Source organism: Lepidochelys olivacea, assembly GCF_965140295.1.
Source record: "Lepidochelys olivacea isolate rLepOli2 genome assembly, chromosome: 1".
NCBI lineage: Eukaryota > Metazoa > Chordata > Testudines > Cheloniidae > Lepidochelys > Lepidochelys olivacea.
Genome location: NC_140411.1, coordinates 33,356,558 through 33,370,576, shown reverse-complemented (window position 1 = coordinate 33,370,576; position 14,019 = coordinate 33,356,558). Strand labels below are relative to the sequence as shown.

Sequence of the window (14,019 nt, the reverse complement as noted above, 5' to 3'; positions counted from 1 at the left end):
TTTGTTGACCACTGGGGCATATTGCAATGTACATCCATTTATACGGGCTGCTGTGGAATTAGTGTTTGATTAAATGTGGGAGGGGAGTTCTGTGTTTCACAGAGGATTGAGTCCTGTTGATCATTGGGAGGTAAAACTTTTTTTCCCCTTGTAAATAGTGTCAGGGATGTTGAGAGCTCTGGACAGATTTCCTGTTTCATTTTTAATAAATTAAAAAAACGAACTAAATTAATTGTGAAAAATGCACATCTATCCAGGCTGTGTACGCAATTTCAGTGACTCTCTGCACAAACTGAGTAACAATGTATACAAGTGGCCAGTTACATAGCTAACTATTTGCATGCTTACTCACTTAATTTGCCACCTGTAATTGCAAGTGCAAACTAAACTTACTATTGTACACACATTTTTGAGTAGAGACAGTGGAGGAAATCATAATGGTCATAATGTCCTTGGTGGATATTAGAGTTTTTGATGCAAAATCTTCCAAAACTTACAAAATATGGTATTCATCAGCTTTTGCACTTTGGAGTTTACACCTCCTATTCTGTACAGCCCCAAGATTGTGATACCTATACGGAAAAAATACAGGATAATGAACTGACTCATGGCACCAAAAGTACAGCATGTTCATATACATGGACACATAGGTGAGAAATGTGGGTGTAAATTTTCAAAATGGTTTATGTGGTTTAACCATCCATTAATTTATAGGAAGTTATGCAGCTAAATTCCTGTACACCACTTTGGACTATTTAGCCCCATTTTTGGGAAATTACCAGACATATTTTACTGAAATTACACCATCTTATAAACAAATCTTAGCTACAAGTTAATTAAATGAAACCCCACAAAAGGACCCAACATTCTGTCTGACTGACTCACGGAAAGGTGCCATTATAGCAGACACTGGAATGATGTCTGAGAAGTGAAAAATAAGTCCCAGAAGCACTCCAGAGGCATGTCCTGAGTTCTTAGCCCTGTTCATATTTACCAAGAAATGTAAACTTATGTAATGCAAGCCACTTCAATGGAGTTACTCTGAATTTACACCAGTGCAAATGAGAACAGAATAATGTCCTCCATATCCAAATGTTGCTGACAATCACAGCAATTACTTGTGTACAGAATTTATTGGTGATACAAACAAATTCTACTTAAAATATCTGCACAGTCTAGTGTTTTCCTTGTATATCTGCAGTACTTCAGCTACTTTGTCAATGCTGAATGACAGGATTGTTTTAATTTGTAGAGCCCCAAAACAAGATAAAGAGACACCCTTAGGTCCCAATTGACCTCAAATGGTTGAGAAAGGCATGGCCCAAATGCAAAAAATATTTTTTTATAGTACAGTATGGGAAAATGCTACTGGATAATGTTCTATTTCAGACCTTTATAGCATTATATTTTAACACACAGAGGATGGGAATTTCATGAACCTTGATTTTCAAAGCAATATTGAGCTATGGTAAAAAATCAAGTCAGAAACAGATCTTGACTTGATCTCTTTTTTTCCCTTAGCACCTTTTACTATACAGAGTTCTTAGGTGTAACCATGGCAAAGTTCTTTTCTGAGGATGTTTGAGAAAAAACAATTATAATTTGTCACAATCTCAAAAGCCTAAACAATAGGATGCTTCTTAAGTTCAGCCAATCTGTTTAGAAAATCATTCCTAATACATATATTTAATTTTAATTTTGATGTTATTAAATTTTGTCTATTTGTCATATCAAGTTTTACCATTTAAAAATACTTGTATTATTGGTGCCCCTTTCAACATAATGGCCAAAATTCTGCTCTCAGTAAGGAGCAAGTGACCTTATTTCTTTCAGAAGGTTACATAGGAATAACCGAGGACTGATTTATTTTGAGTAGTAAAATACTAAATCAGCAGTAGCTAGACTATTATTTTGTTGTTCTTCCCATATAGTGCATACTTTGCCTACGATTGAATTTCAGTTATTAAACACAGACAATGGATAACAATGGGTGAAATGTATGCCTGGCGTAAGGCAAATAAAGCTAAGGGAGTAAGCTAGGGATAAATTTGTCCCAATGTGTATTAAGTACAACTGAGCATTAAATGACTAATAACAGAAAAGTGTTAACTTTTTTTAAAACAAGAAGTTGCTATAATTTATACTTAAATGATAAATTAAAGAGTCTTTATGGAAGATTTTGGCAACAGTGTTTCAGGTATAAAAAGCAGTGAAAAGTACAAGTTGAGTGACACAGAGATTCCAAAATGCACCTGGAAAATATTTTCTGTTTAATCATTGTAAAGTAACCTATGTCAGAGAAAACCATATGCATACTATGTAATATATAGAATGTAATCTAATACATACCTCTTGTCTCCACAGCATGAATACATTTCCTCACAAAGTTAAAACCTGCTTCATTTAAGAACACTATAAATTGAAGAAAAGTACATTATTTACTTTAATCTGCCTTTCCATTTAGCAACATCTTAATGTTAGGATCAGATGTGAGCTCTGTACATTTGTCCATAAGAGCATAGCACCGGTAACTGTTCTTTATATTATTGCTTAATTACATCTCTATCCAAAAAGAATGCAATCAAAATTTCTGCTCATTAGTACATTCATGTGTGTTTGTTGTTATATTTTTAGTATGTAAGATTTCAAAACCAGAATTCTTTAACATCTGTTAGAAATAAAAGTGTGGTATCCTAACCCCACCACTTGTATGGCTGAAAGCGTGTCTTTGTATAAAAGGATGCACATTCTAAGAATACAGAAACAAAACATTAAGAGAATGAACCATACACAGATGCCTACAGTTTCTACTAGACACCTTTCCCTCAGCTCAATACTTTGCTGTTTATAGCCCCAGCTCTGCAGAGACGTACACAGGTGCTTCACTTCACACACTCAATGTCAATTAATTTAAATGAGACTACTAACCATGCATAAAAATGAGCATGAGTGTAAGGCTTTCCAGGACCAGGGCCTAGGACACGAATAATATATTTTATGATTGTCTTACTATATCTTAATAAAGTATATACTGTGGCTTGGATTTTCAAAGGCACCAAAGGGAATTAGGTGCCCATCTCCCATTGATTTCCAGGGGTTCCGGCGCCTAATTTCCTTAGGATCCACTGAAAATCTCAGGCTTGTGCGGGTATGTATGTATGGGACAGCTGAAAAGGTAGTACCTCTGCATGAAGACAGCCACATCCACAAGGTGTGGCTTGCTTGCAGTTGCTCCGGGTGACTACTCAGCTCTCACAAGTGGTTCCAAATTGACGTGAGTGTACTGCAGCACCACACCCTATGACTTTGCTTTGGCTGGCATGCTAAACCTAATGAGGATAGCTAGCGGTAATAAAGACTGGGGAAAGGGCACAGCTGGCTGTCCAAATGCACAAAGTCTCCTAAGGCAAAGCCAGCAAAAACACCTCTCAAAGAATAACACTGGTGGAAATGGTGCTGAAGCAAGCGAGTGGGTAGCTTAAAGGAGTGTTGCAGACGGATTACAATACGCTGATCAGCCATAAAGACAGGAGTCGTGGTAGAACACCTGGCGAATACCGGACCATAGAATCTGAATGAGGATTGGTAAGAGAAAGAAAATATGCTGGCTCGGTCGTCACTGGGACAAACATGGGTCAGCTCCAATTGATAGTATGCGAAGTACGTAGAACAACACGCAGGTCGGGGAATTACATGATGAAGCTGAAGGATATTTATTGGAACATGGGATGTAAGGCCTGGTATAATGGTTCACTTATAAATGGAGCACTTGTGGTAATGATCCACGAGTTGAAAAGAGAGAAGTGGCAAATCACTGGTCTATGTGAAACGAGATATTGAGAAGATAAAGGAGAATTCTACCATGATTAACCTAGAATATTGACATTGGTAAGAGACGATGGTGGACGATGGTGTTGCATTGGTGCTAAAGCCAAAGGTAAAATAGGCTCTCATGGCATTTAACCCAATATCTCCTTGTATGCTGAAGGTGAGATTCAGAATCAAATCTGGTGCAGTTACCGTAGTACAAGTATATGAGCCAACATCGGCAGCACCCAAGGAAGAAACTGAATATTTTTATAATCATCTACAGAAAACAATCCAAAAAGTTTCAAGACAAGACATATTATTGGTGATGCGAGATTTGAATGCAAAAGTAGAATTGGACTGGAATTCCTGGGCTGCAGCCATAGGCAGAGTTGGATTAGATGAAGAAAATGTAAGAGGAGAAAGGCTACTAAATTTCTGCTTAAGCAACAACCTGTTGGTAACAAACACACTATTTCAACAAAGAAAGCCGCAGAAGAAGTGGACATATGTCACCTAATGGACAAACGAAGAACATGACAGACTTTGTACTTGTGAATCAAGTCTGTTCTCATGCAGATCATTTGCAGCTGATATTGGATCAGATAATAAATTAGGGCTGGCAGCAATAGGTTGAGGCTGAAAGCAACTGAAGAAGTGCCAAGAACTAAGATCTACGCCATGGACAAACTGAAAGAGACAGATTTCAGGAAAACGTACAAAGAATTCATGTGGAAAAATATCACATCTTCAGTGAAAGAAAAAATGAACACCGAAGAGACATGTGTGACATACTGTACCCCAGGTTATCCCTGGTACGCACATATCCACCACTTAAGAACATATGAATGGCCATACTGAGTCAGATCAAAGGTTCATCCAGCCCAGTATCCTGTCTACTGACAGTGGCCAATGCCAGGTGCCCCACAGGGAGTGAACCTAACAGGTAATGATCAAGTGATCTCTCTCCTGCCATCCATCACCACCCTCTGACAAACAGAGGCTACAGACACCATTCCTTACCCATCCTGGCTAATAGCCACTAATGGACTTAACCTCCATGAATTTATCCAGTTCTCTTTTAAACCCTGTTACAGTCCTAGCCTTCACAACCTCCTCAGGCAAGGAGTTCCACAGGTTGACTATGCGCTGAGTGAAGAAGAACTTCCTTTTATTTGTTTTAAACCTGCTGCCCATTAATTTCATTTGGTGGCTCCCAGTTCTTATATTATGGGAACAAGTAAATAACTTTTCCTTATTCACTTTCTCCACACCACTCATGATTTTAGACCTCTATCATATCCCCCCTCAGTCTCCTCTTTTCCAAGCTGAAAAGTCCTAGCCCCTTTAATCTCTCCTCATATGGGACCTGTTCCAACCCCCTAATCATTTTAGTTGCCCTTTTCTGAACCTTTTCTAATGCCAATATATCTTTTTTGAGATGAGGGGACCACATCTGTATGCAGTATTCAAGATGTGGGCATACCATGGATTTATATAAGGGCAGTAAGATATTCTCCATCTTATTCTCTATCCCTTTTTTAATGATTCCCTGTATATGGTTATGACATTTTGTACAAAGTATGTCTTGTTAGGTATCACTTGAAAAGTTATGATTTGCTGAATTTCATTATCCTGTTTAAAAGTGTGTATCTTCATTGTATATGAAATTATGAGATTTTGCTATATGTTTTGTGACAGGGTCGGGCCAGATGGCTATAGTAGAGTAATAGAAGGCAGATATATTAGCCCCAGGCTAAGTAGGTCCCTTTTCCCTGGGTAAGGTAATGGGGAAGGTTCCAGAACAATCAGCAACTTTCTGGAGACAATTAAGACAGGCTGATTAGAACACCTGCAGCCAATGAAGAAGCTGCTAGAATCAATTAAGGCAGGCTAATCAGGGCAGCTGGGTTTTAAAAAGGAGCTCACTTCAGTTTGTGGTGTGCATGTGAGGAGCTGGAAGCAAGAGGCATTAGGAGCTGAGAGTGAGAACGCGGACTGCTGGAGGACTGAGGTGTACAAGCATTATCAGACACCAGGAGGAAGGTCCTATGGTGAGGATAAAGAAGGTATTGGGAGGAGGCCATGGAGAAGTAGCCCAGGGAGTTGTAGTTGTCATACAGCTGTTCCAGGAGGTGCTCTACACAGCTGCATTCCACAGGGCCCTGGGCTGGAACCCGGATTAGAGGGCGGGCCCGGGTTCCCCCCAAATCCTCCCAACTGCTGGTCAGACACAGGACTGTGGGTTCAGAAAAATGGCCAAGCTGAGGGCTGCTTTGAAGCTCCAAGGCTCCACAGTCCAGATTGCACCCTGGGGCATGGAACAATGTGGAACAATATAAAAATGGGATTACAAGTGCAGCTGAACAAGCGTTGGGCTACAAGGCCAAAACAAAGAGACCAAGGTGGATAATGGATGAAGTGCTGCAGCTGTGGGAGAAACATAGGAAGCTGAAGGAGAATAAAAAATAGGACTAAAGTCTTAGAGCTAAATACAATAGGCTGCTTAGAGAGATAACACAAAAAGCAAAGCGAGACAGAAACAATTGGATAAGCGAACAATATAAGGCAGTAGAAGAATATGTGAAGAGAAATGTGGCACAGGAGTGGAATTGTAAGATGAGAGAACTGAGTGGGACATATGAGTTGAAGATGTTGGCTGTGAAAGACAAACATGAAGCAATTGAGCATGAACAAGCGAAGAATAAGTGATGGAAATAATATTTTGAAGAGCTGTACAATGTGCAGAACACAGTAGATGAAATGGTTCTAGAAAAGCTTCCCAGAACAAAGGAGGGCAAAAAGATGCTGGAATTCTTAGACAAAGAAGTAAATATCTCGAAAGTTGATATCTTGATATCAAAAGTAAATATCTTGAAAAACAAAAAGGTAACAGATAAGGACAATGTAACTGCAGAGATACTGCAAGCAGGAGAGGAACACTTGGTAAATGTGATGCACAAACTATTCAACAAGATTTACAAACAAAAGCAAGTGCCGAACAAATGAGGGAAAGCGATAATAGTTCTGATCTACAAAAAAAAAAAAAAAAGAGATCGGAGTGAGAATAAGAAACTACAGAGGGATCAGCTTAGTGAGTGTGCCAGGAAAAGTATTCACCAAAATGTTGCAGAGGAGAATGAAGAGGTATATGGAAGTGGCTCTTGCAGAACTGGCTGGATTTAGATCAAAATGAAGTATAAAAGATCAGTTATGTATGATAAGACAGATATCAGAGAAGTATACAGAACACAACTGAACCTGTTACAACGACTTTATAAACCTCAAACGGGCTTTTGAGAGCATTTAGCAAAAAGTTATGAGACTGTATGGCATCCTCAAAAAATCAATCAAGCGGATAGAAAACATCTACAGCAAGTCAATTAGCGTGGTGAGAGTAAACAAGATGCTGACAGAATGACTCAGGATGACTGTAGAAGAAAGACAAGGATGCATCCTATTGCCAGATTTTTTCAGCTTGGTAGCGGAAGCAGCAATGGCTACATGACTGAGAGATGAAAAGGGAGGAGTCATGTTACATTATAGGATGTGTAGGATAAACACAGTGAAGAATGACATACAAGACGTTTAAATATGAATGAAACTGTGAAGCTGGTACAAGATAGGAAGTGCTGGACAGACTTCATTCGGCTCCATTGTTATTGCTGAGCTGACGGATGGGAATCAAAGAATAATAATAATGTATGTGTATGTGTGTAATTGAGTAAGACACCTGCACAGACGCACATCAAATATAATGGAGTATCTGCATGATAACATAATGTTTGCCCATCACCACAGTAAAAGCCATAATATCCCTATATCTGAAGACCATAAACAAGTTATCATGTTCAGGGATATTATGTCAAGGTACAGGTGGTCCATTTTATACATACATTTATATATAGAACTATGAATATATCTATAGGTAACTAGAATGACATTTATATATAGAACTATGAATATATCTATAGGTATCTAGAATGACATTATACACAGAGTACTGCTTTGGAACCAGGTTAGCCAGAAGCATGATTTATTTGATTTTCTCCCAATTTATATTTGACTATAATACAAATATTGAAGACTTTTTCACACCTGATGTAACTGACCCTTGAGACAGGATGCTCTTTCTTGCAAGTTGACAGAAAAGAGTAATTCTTGGCAATATATGAAAATATAATTATGTAATTTGTAACCTAATATGCCTGAAAACAAGGACATTATACTGTAGAAATCCAGGTACATTTAATAATTTTACATAACTAAAAAAAACTTACTTTCTTCCTTCTTGCTAATAATTGCTGGCAAAGTGTAAATCTGAAAAAGAAAACATTGCAATATGAACATTTGTGACTTCCAGGTCAGTTAAGAGATCTCAAGCCAGTGCAAATATATTTTGCATTAGCATGTTGCATGGTGCAAGCCTTGTTCCTGCCATTTATTTACTAAACAGTCATTGTAAATGGGCTTAACAAGCATAAAACTTAAAATGTTGCCTCTAGCAGGCACTCTCTCTTATGTGAGTTCAGTTCAACTACACGTTTGGGTAGCTGAAAGATGGTAGTGAGTAGCCAGAATTGTAGATTCTGTATGGTTATATGTGAACCCTGTTTACTCTCAGCCCTAACTCCTTGGTTGGACCAGTTCAGTGAGACCAGGTGCCATCTAGCTCGTAAATCTGAACAATCATTTTCTCCCTTTTGGGTCTACATGTGGAGCTTTGCCAATGTATTCGATGGAAATCTCAAGTGTAGGTTAATGACAGGATGAATCCTCAGGTGAGCTTCTCTCATCAACGCTCACCAGCCTCCATCACAGTTTCTTTTCTCTGAAGGTGGCGATACCGCTGCTCAAAGGCATCACCCCTAAAATGACTTGCTCTCACCAGTCTGGAGAGCACAAATTCACAAACTGTGCCTGTGCACATGTATCCTGTATGCCAACGAATATGCTGTTGGCTGGATTGTCAATATCCCAACTAAAATAAGTGACTCAATGCGTGACTACAGATTGAGATATACTATTTTTTCTGCTTCATTATTAATTTAATGATTATCTTATCATTCGTGTTTATTTTGCCACTGCTTTGTCCATACAGCTTGTGAAATACCGTTTGCGCGTACAAATTGTGTTGTAAAAGTTTATGTAAATTGTTTCTCCGTGTTTGAGATATTTTGAGATGCACAGCAATTTGTTCTTTTCACTTCTGTATACAAGAAATCTGAACTCATAATAAATAATATAACAAATTTCCTTACTGGTTCCTTTCCATCCATAGCTTCCAGCCAAAGTTTCCTGTTGGACTCTGAAAAAGCCTGTAGTGTTATGATCCCGTTTCTATTAAAAGAAAATATATATTATTTAAAACATATTAATTATTATTTTTCCAACCAATGATATTTAAGATAATTTTAACAGGAAATGTGGTTTAGTCTAAACATAATTATTTACTTTTTTGTAGTGCTAAGCATGTATCTTGACCTTTGTGTCTGTTTTTTGTCTCTGTGAAACTGGGATAATAAAACTTACTCTGTCACAAGGGAGTATAAGACTTCATTAGTTAACATTTGAGAATCTCAGATGAAATGTGGTGTCAAAGTGTAACTATGAATTGTTTATACAGCCGATAAAAATAAAATTAATTCATTAGATGTGCCTACTTAACTAATGGAAGAGGTGCTGTAGAAATGGTTTTTTTAGTGATACAAAAGCACACATACCTACTAACAACTAAGTGTAAATATTACTTATATATAACTCAGCTGTATAAACAATTAATAGTTCTGGATCTTTTTGTCTGCATCAGTGAGCTACTTTAAAAGTGATGCCAGTCCAAAAAGTGGCAAACATGGAGCGTCAAAGAAACGCCACTTTCAGAAGCTTTGCTCTCACCTGTCTAGGACCCATCTATGCAAAACTTTTGACACCTTGTTCGAACCCACAGTCTTCCTTTGCCAAATACAGAAATAAAAGATACTAAATTTATACTCATTACCCCCCAGAGTACACTCACCACTTAATTATAACATTTTTCATGAAGGACATTGGAGAATATGAAAATATATATATACACAAACAGAGCTCCACAATACTGAAGAAGAAATGAAAAGCCTGCCGCATTAAATGAATATTGGATGTTATTCTACAAATTATGTGCTATCTCAACCACAAGATATTAAGAAGCTACCGGGTGAAATTCTACAGCCTGCATCAAGCAAGAGGTCAGATTAGATGATCACAATGTTCTCCAATAGCTTTAAAATCTGTGCATCTCTACACATCATATATATTTAAAATTTAAAGGGTAAGTTATAGATTCAAACCAAAACAGGGACAGGGAGGGGGATATACATAAAGAGTCCTCCTACCTAAATTAGGATTTGATAAACATTTTCCACCCACACACAATATTTCACAAAATATTTTAAACTATACAACCTTGGGCCAAACTCTGATTTCCATTACACTAGTACACATGAAGAGTGACTCCTTGACACCTAGAGTCCAGGGACCGACGATGGGGACTCTGGCAGGTAAGCCAACCTGCGCCCAGGGGCTGATGGTGCTGTTCAGGCAAGCGCTGGTGGAGCACCCCCTGTGGTGGGAAGCAGTGCCGCACGGATGGAGACTGCTGGAAGGGTCCCAGAGCAGGTTTACCCCTCGAATGGTGCACCTCAGTGGACGGCATGGGCGGTACCGGAAGGGACAGTATGTCCTTAGTGGCCTGAAAGGCCTCCAGTGTGGACGGCACGCCAGGTACTGAGTGCCTCTGCCACTTTCCAGGATGGCAGGCGGTTCTTGAAGTGGGCTCTACAGCTCAACGGGAGTCGGAGCTTGGCCACTGTCTGGAAGGGAAGAGCTGCCCCGTGCAGATCTTTGCTCTCTGCCAGCTCTCTCCTTCCCTTTATGGGACAAAGCACTCCCAGGCTTTCTTAGCTTTTTTGCCGGTACTGGGAATGGGGATTGGTGGCACACTCTGCACTGAGGCCATGGTGCTTGGAGTAGAGTCTGATCTTGTCGGCTCCGAGGACGGTGCAAGGGCCGACTCCATAAGGAGCGCTCGGAGATCAATGTCCCGCTCCTTCTTGGTCCGCGGCCTGAAGCTCTTGCAAATGCTTTCTAGCTTAACGCTAAGGGAACTATTAACTATACAACATTAAACAACTATATACAACAAAAAGAAAAGAGAACACTTCAATCTCTTTGGTCACTCGATTACAGACCTAAAAATGGCAATTCTTCAACAAACAAACTTCAAAAACAGACTCTAAAGAGAGACTGCTGAATTAGAATTAATTTGCAAACTGGATACACTTAACTTAGGCTTGAATAAAGACTGGGAATGGATGTGTCATTACACAAAGTAAAAGTATTTCCCCTTGTTTATTTCCTCCACTACTGTTCTTGTCAACTGCTGGAAATGGCCCACCTTGATTATCACTACAAAAGTTTCCCCCACTCATGCTGGTAATAGTTCACCTTTCCTGATCACTCTTGTTACAGTCTGTATGGTAACACCCATTGTTTCATGTTCTCGGTGTATATAAAATCTCCCCACTGTATTTTCCACTGCATGCATCCAATGAAGTGCGCAGTAGCTCGCGAAAGCTTATGCTCTAATAAATGTGTTAGTCTTTAAGGTGCAACAAGTCCTCCTCTTCTTTTTGCGGATACAGACTAACACGGCTGCTACTCTGAAACCTATATACAACAAATTCACTACTAGACACGGTACGGACATGGAAGCTTGTCAAAGCAAGGAAACATTCCAGCGCTGTCACTGGCGGTAGGAAGGAACTGAGGGAAGGGGGAAGCTGGTGGTGCCCCTTATATTGGCGCATATGTGTGCCACTCCAGTGGGCACCAGAGCTGGTCCCCTACCGATACCACTGAGGGCAAAACTTCCAGTGCATGTGGCGAGCACACACACCTACAATGAAATGGACGTGAGCAAGCACTCGAAGAAGTATATTATGTATGTTATGTGCAGAACTGGTTACAGTACTGCAATACAATAAAGATAAGTGACTACTAGAAGAACTCTTATAAAAATCTGAACTGAAAACTGTTGAGAACAACATCTGAGTAAAATTTAAATTGTTTCAATTAGACGTGTTGCTTCCTGTTAACAGTTTAAACGTTTTCATATCAGATTGTTTCTTTTATTTAGTGCAGTGGTTTTCAATCTTTTTTCATTTGTGGATCCCTGAAAAATTTTGAATGGAGGTGCAGAGCCCTTTGGGAATCTTAGACAGTCTGCAGACCTCTAGGGTCCCAAGACCACAGGTTGAAAACCACTGGTTTAGTGACATGTTCACTTCAGTCTATGTTGTCTTATCAGCACTTGCAACATCTCCATATAGATTCTGAGTACTCGGTGGGAGAGGATGGAGTCTCATGAGATGAGAGGCTTGGAGGTGGAGGAAGAGTTGCTCATGACAGCCCTTTCCAGGTCTTTAAAGACTTTGTTGTATCTTATAAACTGTATGAGTATTCAGTGAAGGCCAAATCCTGCAAGTTACCAAATGCTCTTCCTTTCTGACTGAAATTAATCACTGTTGAGGATACTCAACAATGCTCAGGATTACATCTTAAAAAAACTTAAGCCTAATCTTTAAAATCAGTATGCAGTAATTTAAAGTCAGTCGTTAGCAACTTTGTGTTCTTCCCAATTCCCCTATGTTTTATTACTGTATAAATTAAAAAACATGGAACAGCAAGGAAGTATTTTATCATTACAAATACACTTGACATCAGAGTCTCCCTTTCACAGAGGAAGCCAAGTTTCAATTTATGTCATCCAGAAGTGATTAGTGCCACTCTTTGCATATGGGCTGCCTGCCAACTGATTATTTCTTGGTATCATGAGGACCAGAACTTTTTATCTACTCTGCTGACTTACATAAACCTCCACTAGTTTCCTGTTAAATATGGAACCGATTTCAAAACTTGACTTTTTGTCAGTCTCCTTCTCATAATAGTATTTTAAGCAACCCTGTGAACTAGTGTGCTTTCAACTTTTTTGTCTACGTTTTCAGAAAACATTTAGGTGTAAGCTCTCTGCATTTTAACTTGTTAAAGCAAGTCAAAATAAACAAGACTTGTTAAACCAAGTTAAAATTAACAAGTTTTATTCCAAGCGTATAACTCCATTTAAAGAGAACTGAAAGAATTTAAGATCTTTCTAAAAATTAAAAGACAAAACTCACTTTTTAACTATCTTACAATAGCACTACCATCATTTTGTCTGATAAAATTAGTTCTGATACATTTTGATCTTTGCATTTGAACCACTCTCTGATTTTGGTTTTCCAAAACAAAATTGTAACTTATGTTTTTTTTTAAAACAAAACCAGAACAAGAACAACCCAGTTTTGCCCAAATTTCTGAAATTCAAGGGCACCAAATATCAAGTAATTTCATAGAATCATAGAATATCAGGGTTGGAAGGGACTCCCAACATATCCCCACCAGTGTTAATTTGCAGTGTTAATGTCTGTATTTTACCTATTCTATTAATACAGGACTTCAGATTACAAGTATATTTATCTTTCACAAGCACAAAATTCACCACAAAATTAACATGTTATAAAATAGTGACATGGCTGCATAGTACATTACTATTATTATTGTAGTCACAAAATATTTCTCAGAGAAAGACCATGAAAGATTAATATAAATAGTGTGAATTTACTAATTCTGTTTATTTCACCATGATTTTAAGGCAGATGTTTATCCACCTCTTGTCTCCTGTCCACTACCCAAAATTCTTAAAAAAGAGCAAATATAACTTTCACTGTGTATTTGCATTCCCGCCCCCTCAAAATGCTGTAAAACTGTTCCTATTCATTTCATACAATTAAATATTTCCAGTAGTACCTCGAGAAACACTTGTACAGCTATTTCAGCATATGGGAAAAAATAAACTTTCTTAACTTTAACTTGAATGGGTAGAAATAGATTTAACTTCCACATAATTCATGGATAACTAGAAACTGTGGAAAAACCAATTTGAGAGAGACATGGAATGTGTGTGTGAGAGCGAGCGAGCACATTTTTTTTAGATATTAATCACATGGGCCAAAATTCTAAAATTAGCCTCCTTAATAGAATCATAGCACTGGAAGGGCGCTCGAGAGGTCATCTAGTCCAGTCCCCTGCCCTCAAGGCAGGACTAAGTATTATCTAGACCATCCCTGACAGGTGTTT

The 14,019-nt window shown here is 38.6% G+C and overlaps 1 protein-coding gene across 3 annotated transcripts in view; it reads right to left on the bottom strand.

The window, feature by feature from the left end:
- Positions 1-14,019, bottom strand: part of ARHGAP42 (Rho GTPase activating protein 42) — a 313,472-nt gene that overhangs the window by 50,777 nt on the left and 248,676 nt on the right. For all 3 annotated transcript variants that reach the window (XM_084617969.1, XM_084617968.1, XM_084617970.1), the window contains 4 exons: positions 9,069-9,147; positions 8,088-8,127; positions 2,350-2,412; positions 498-572 (listed from right to left, as the gene is read on the bottom strand). In XM_084617969.1, the coding sequence (XP_084474095.1) occupies positions 498-572; positions 2,350-2,412; positions 8,088-8,127; positions 9,069-9,147 (257 nt within the window). The remainder of the gene's footprint in view (positions 1-497; positions 573-2,349; positions 2,413-8,087; positions 8,128-9,068; positions 9,148-14,019) is intronic.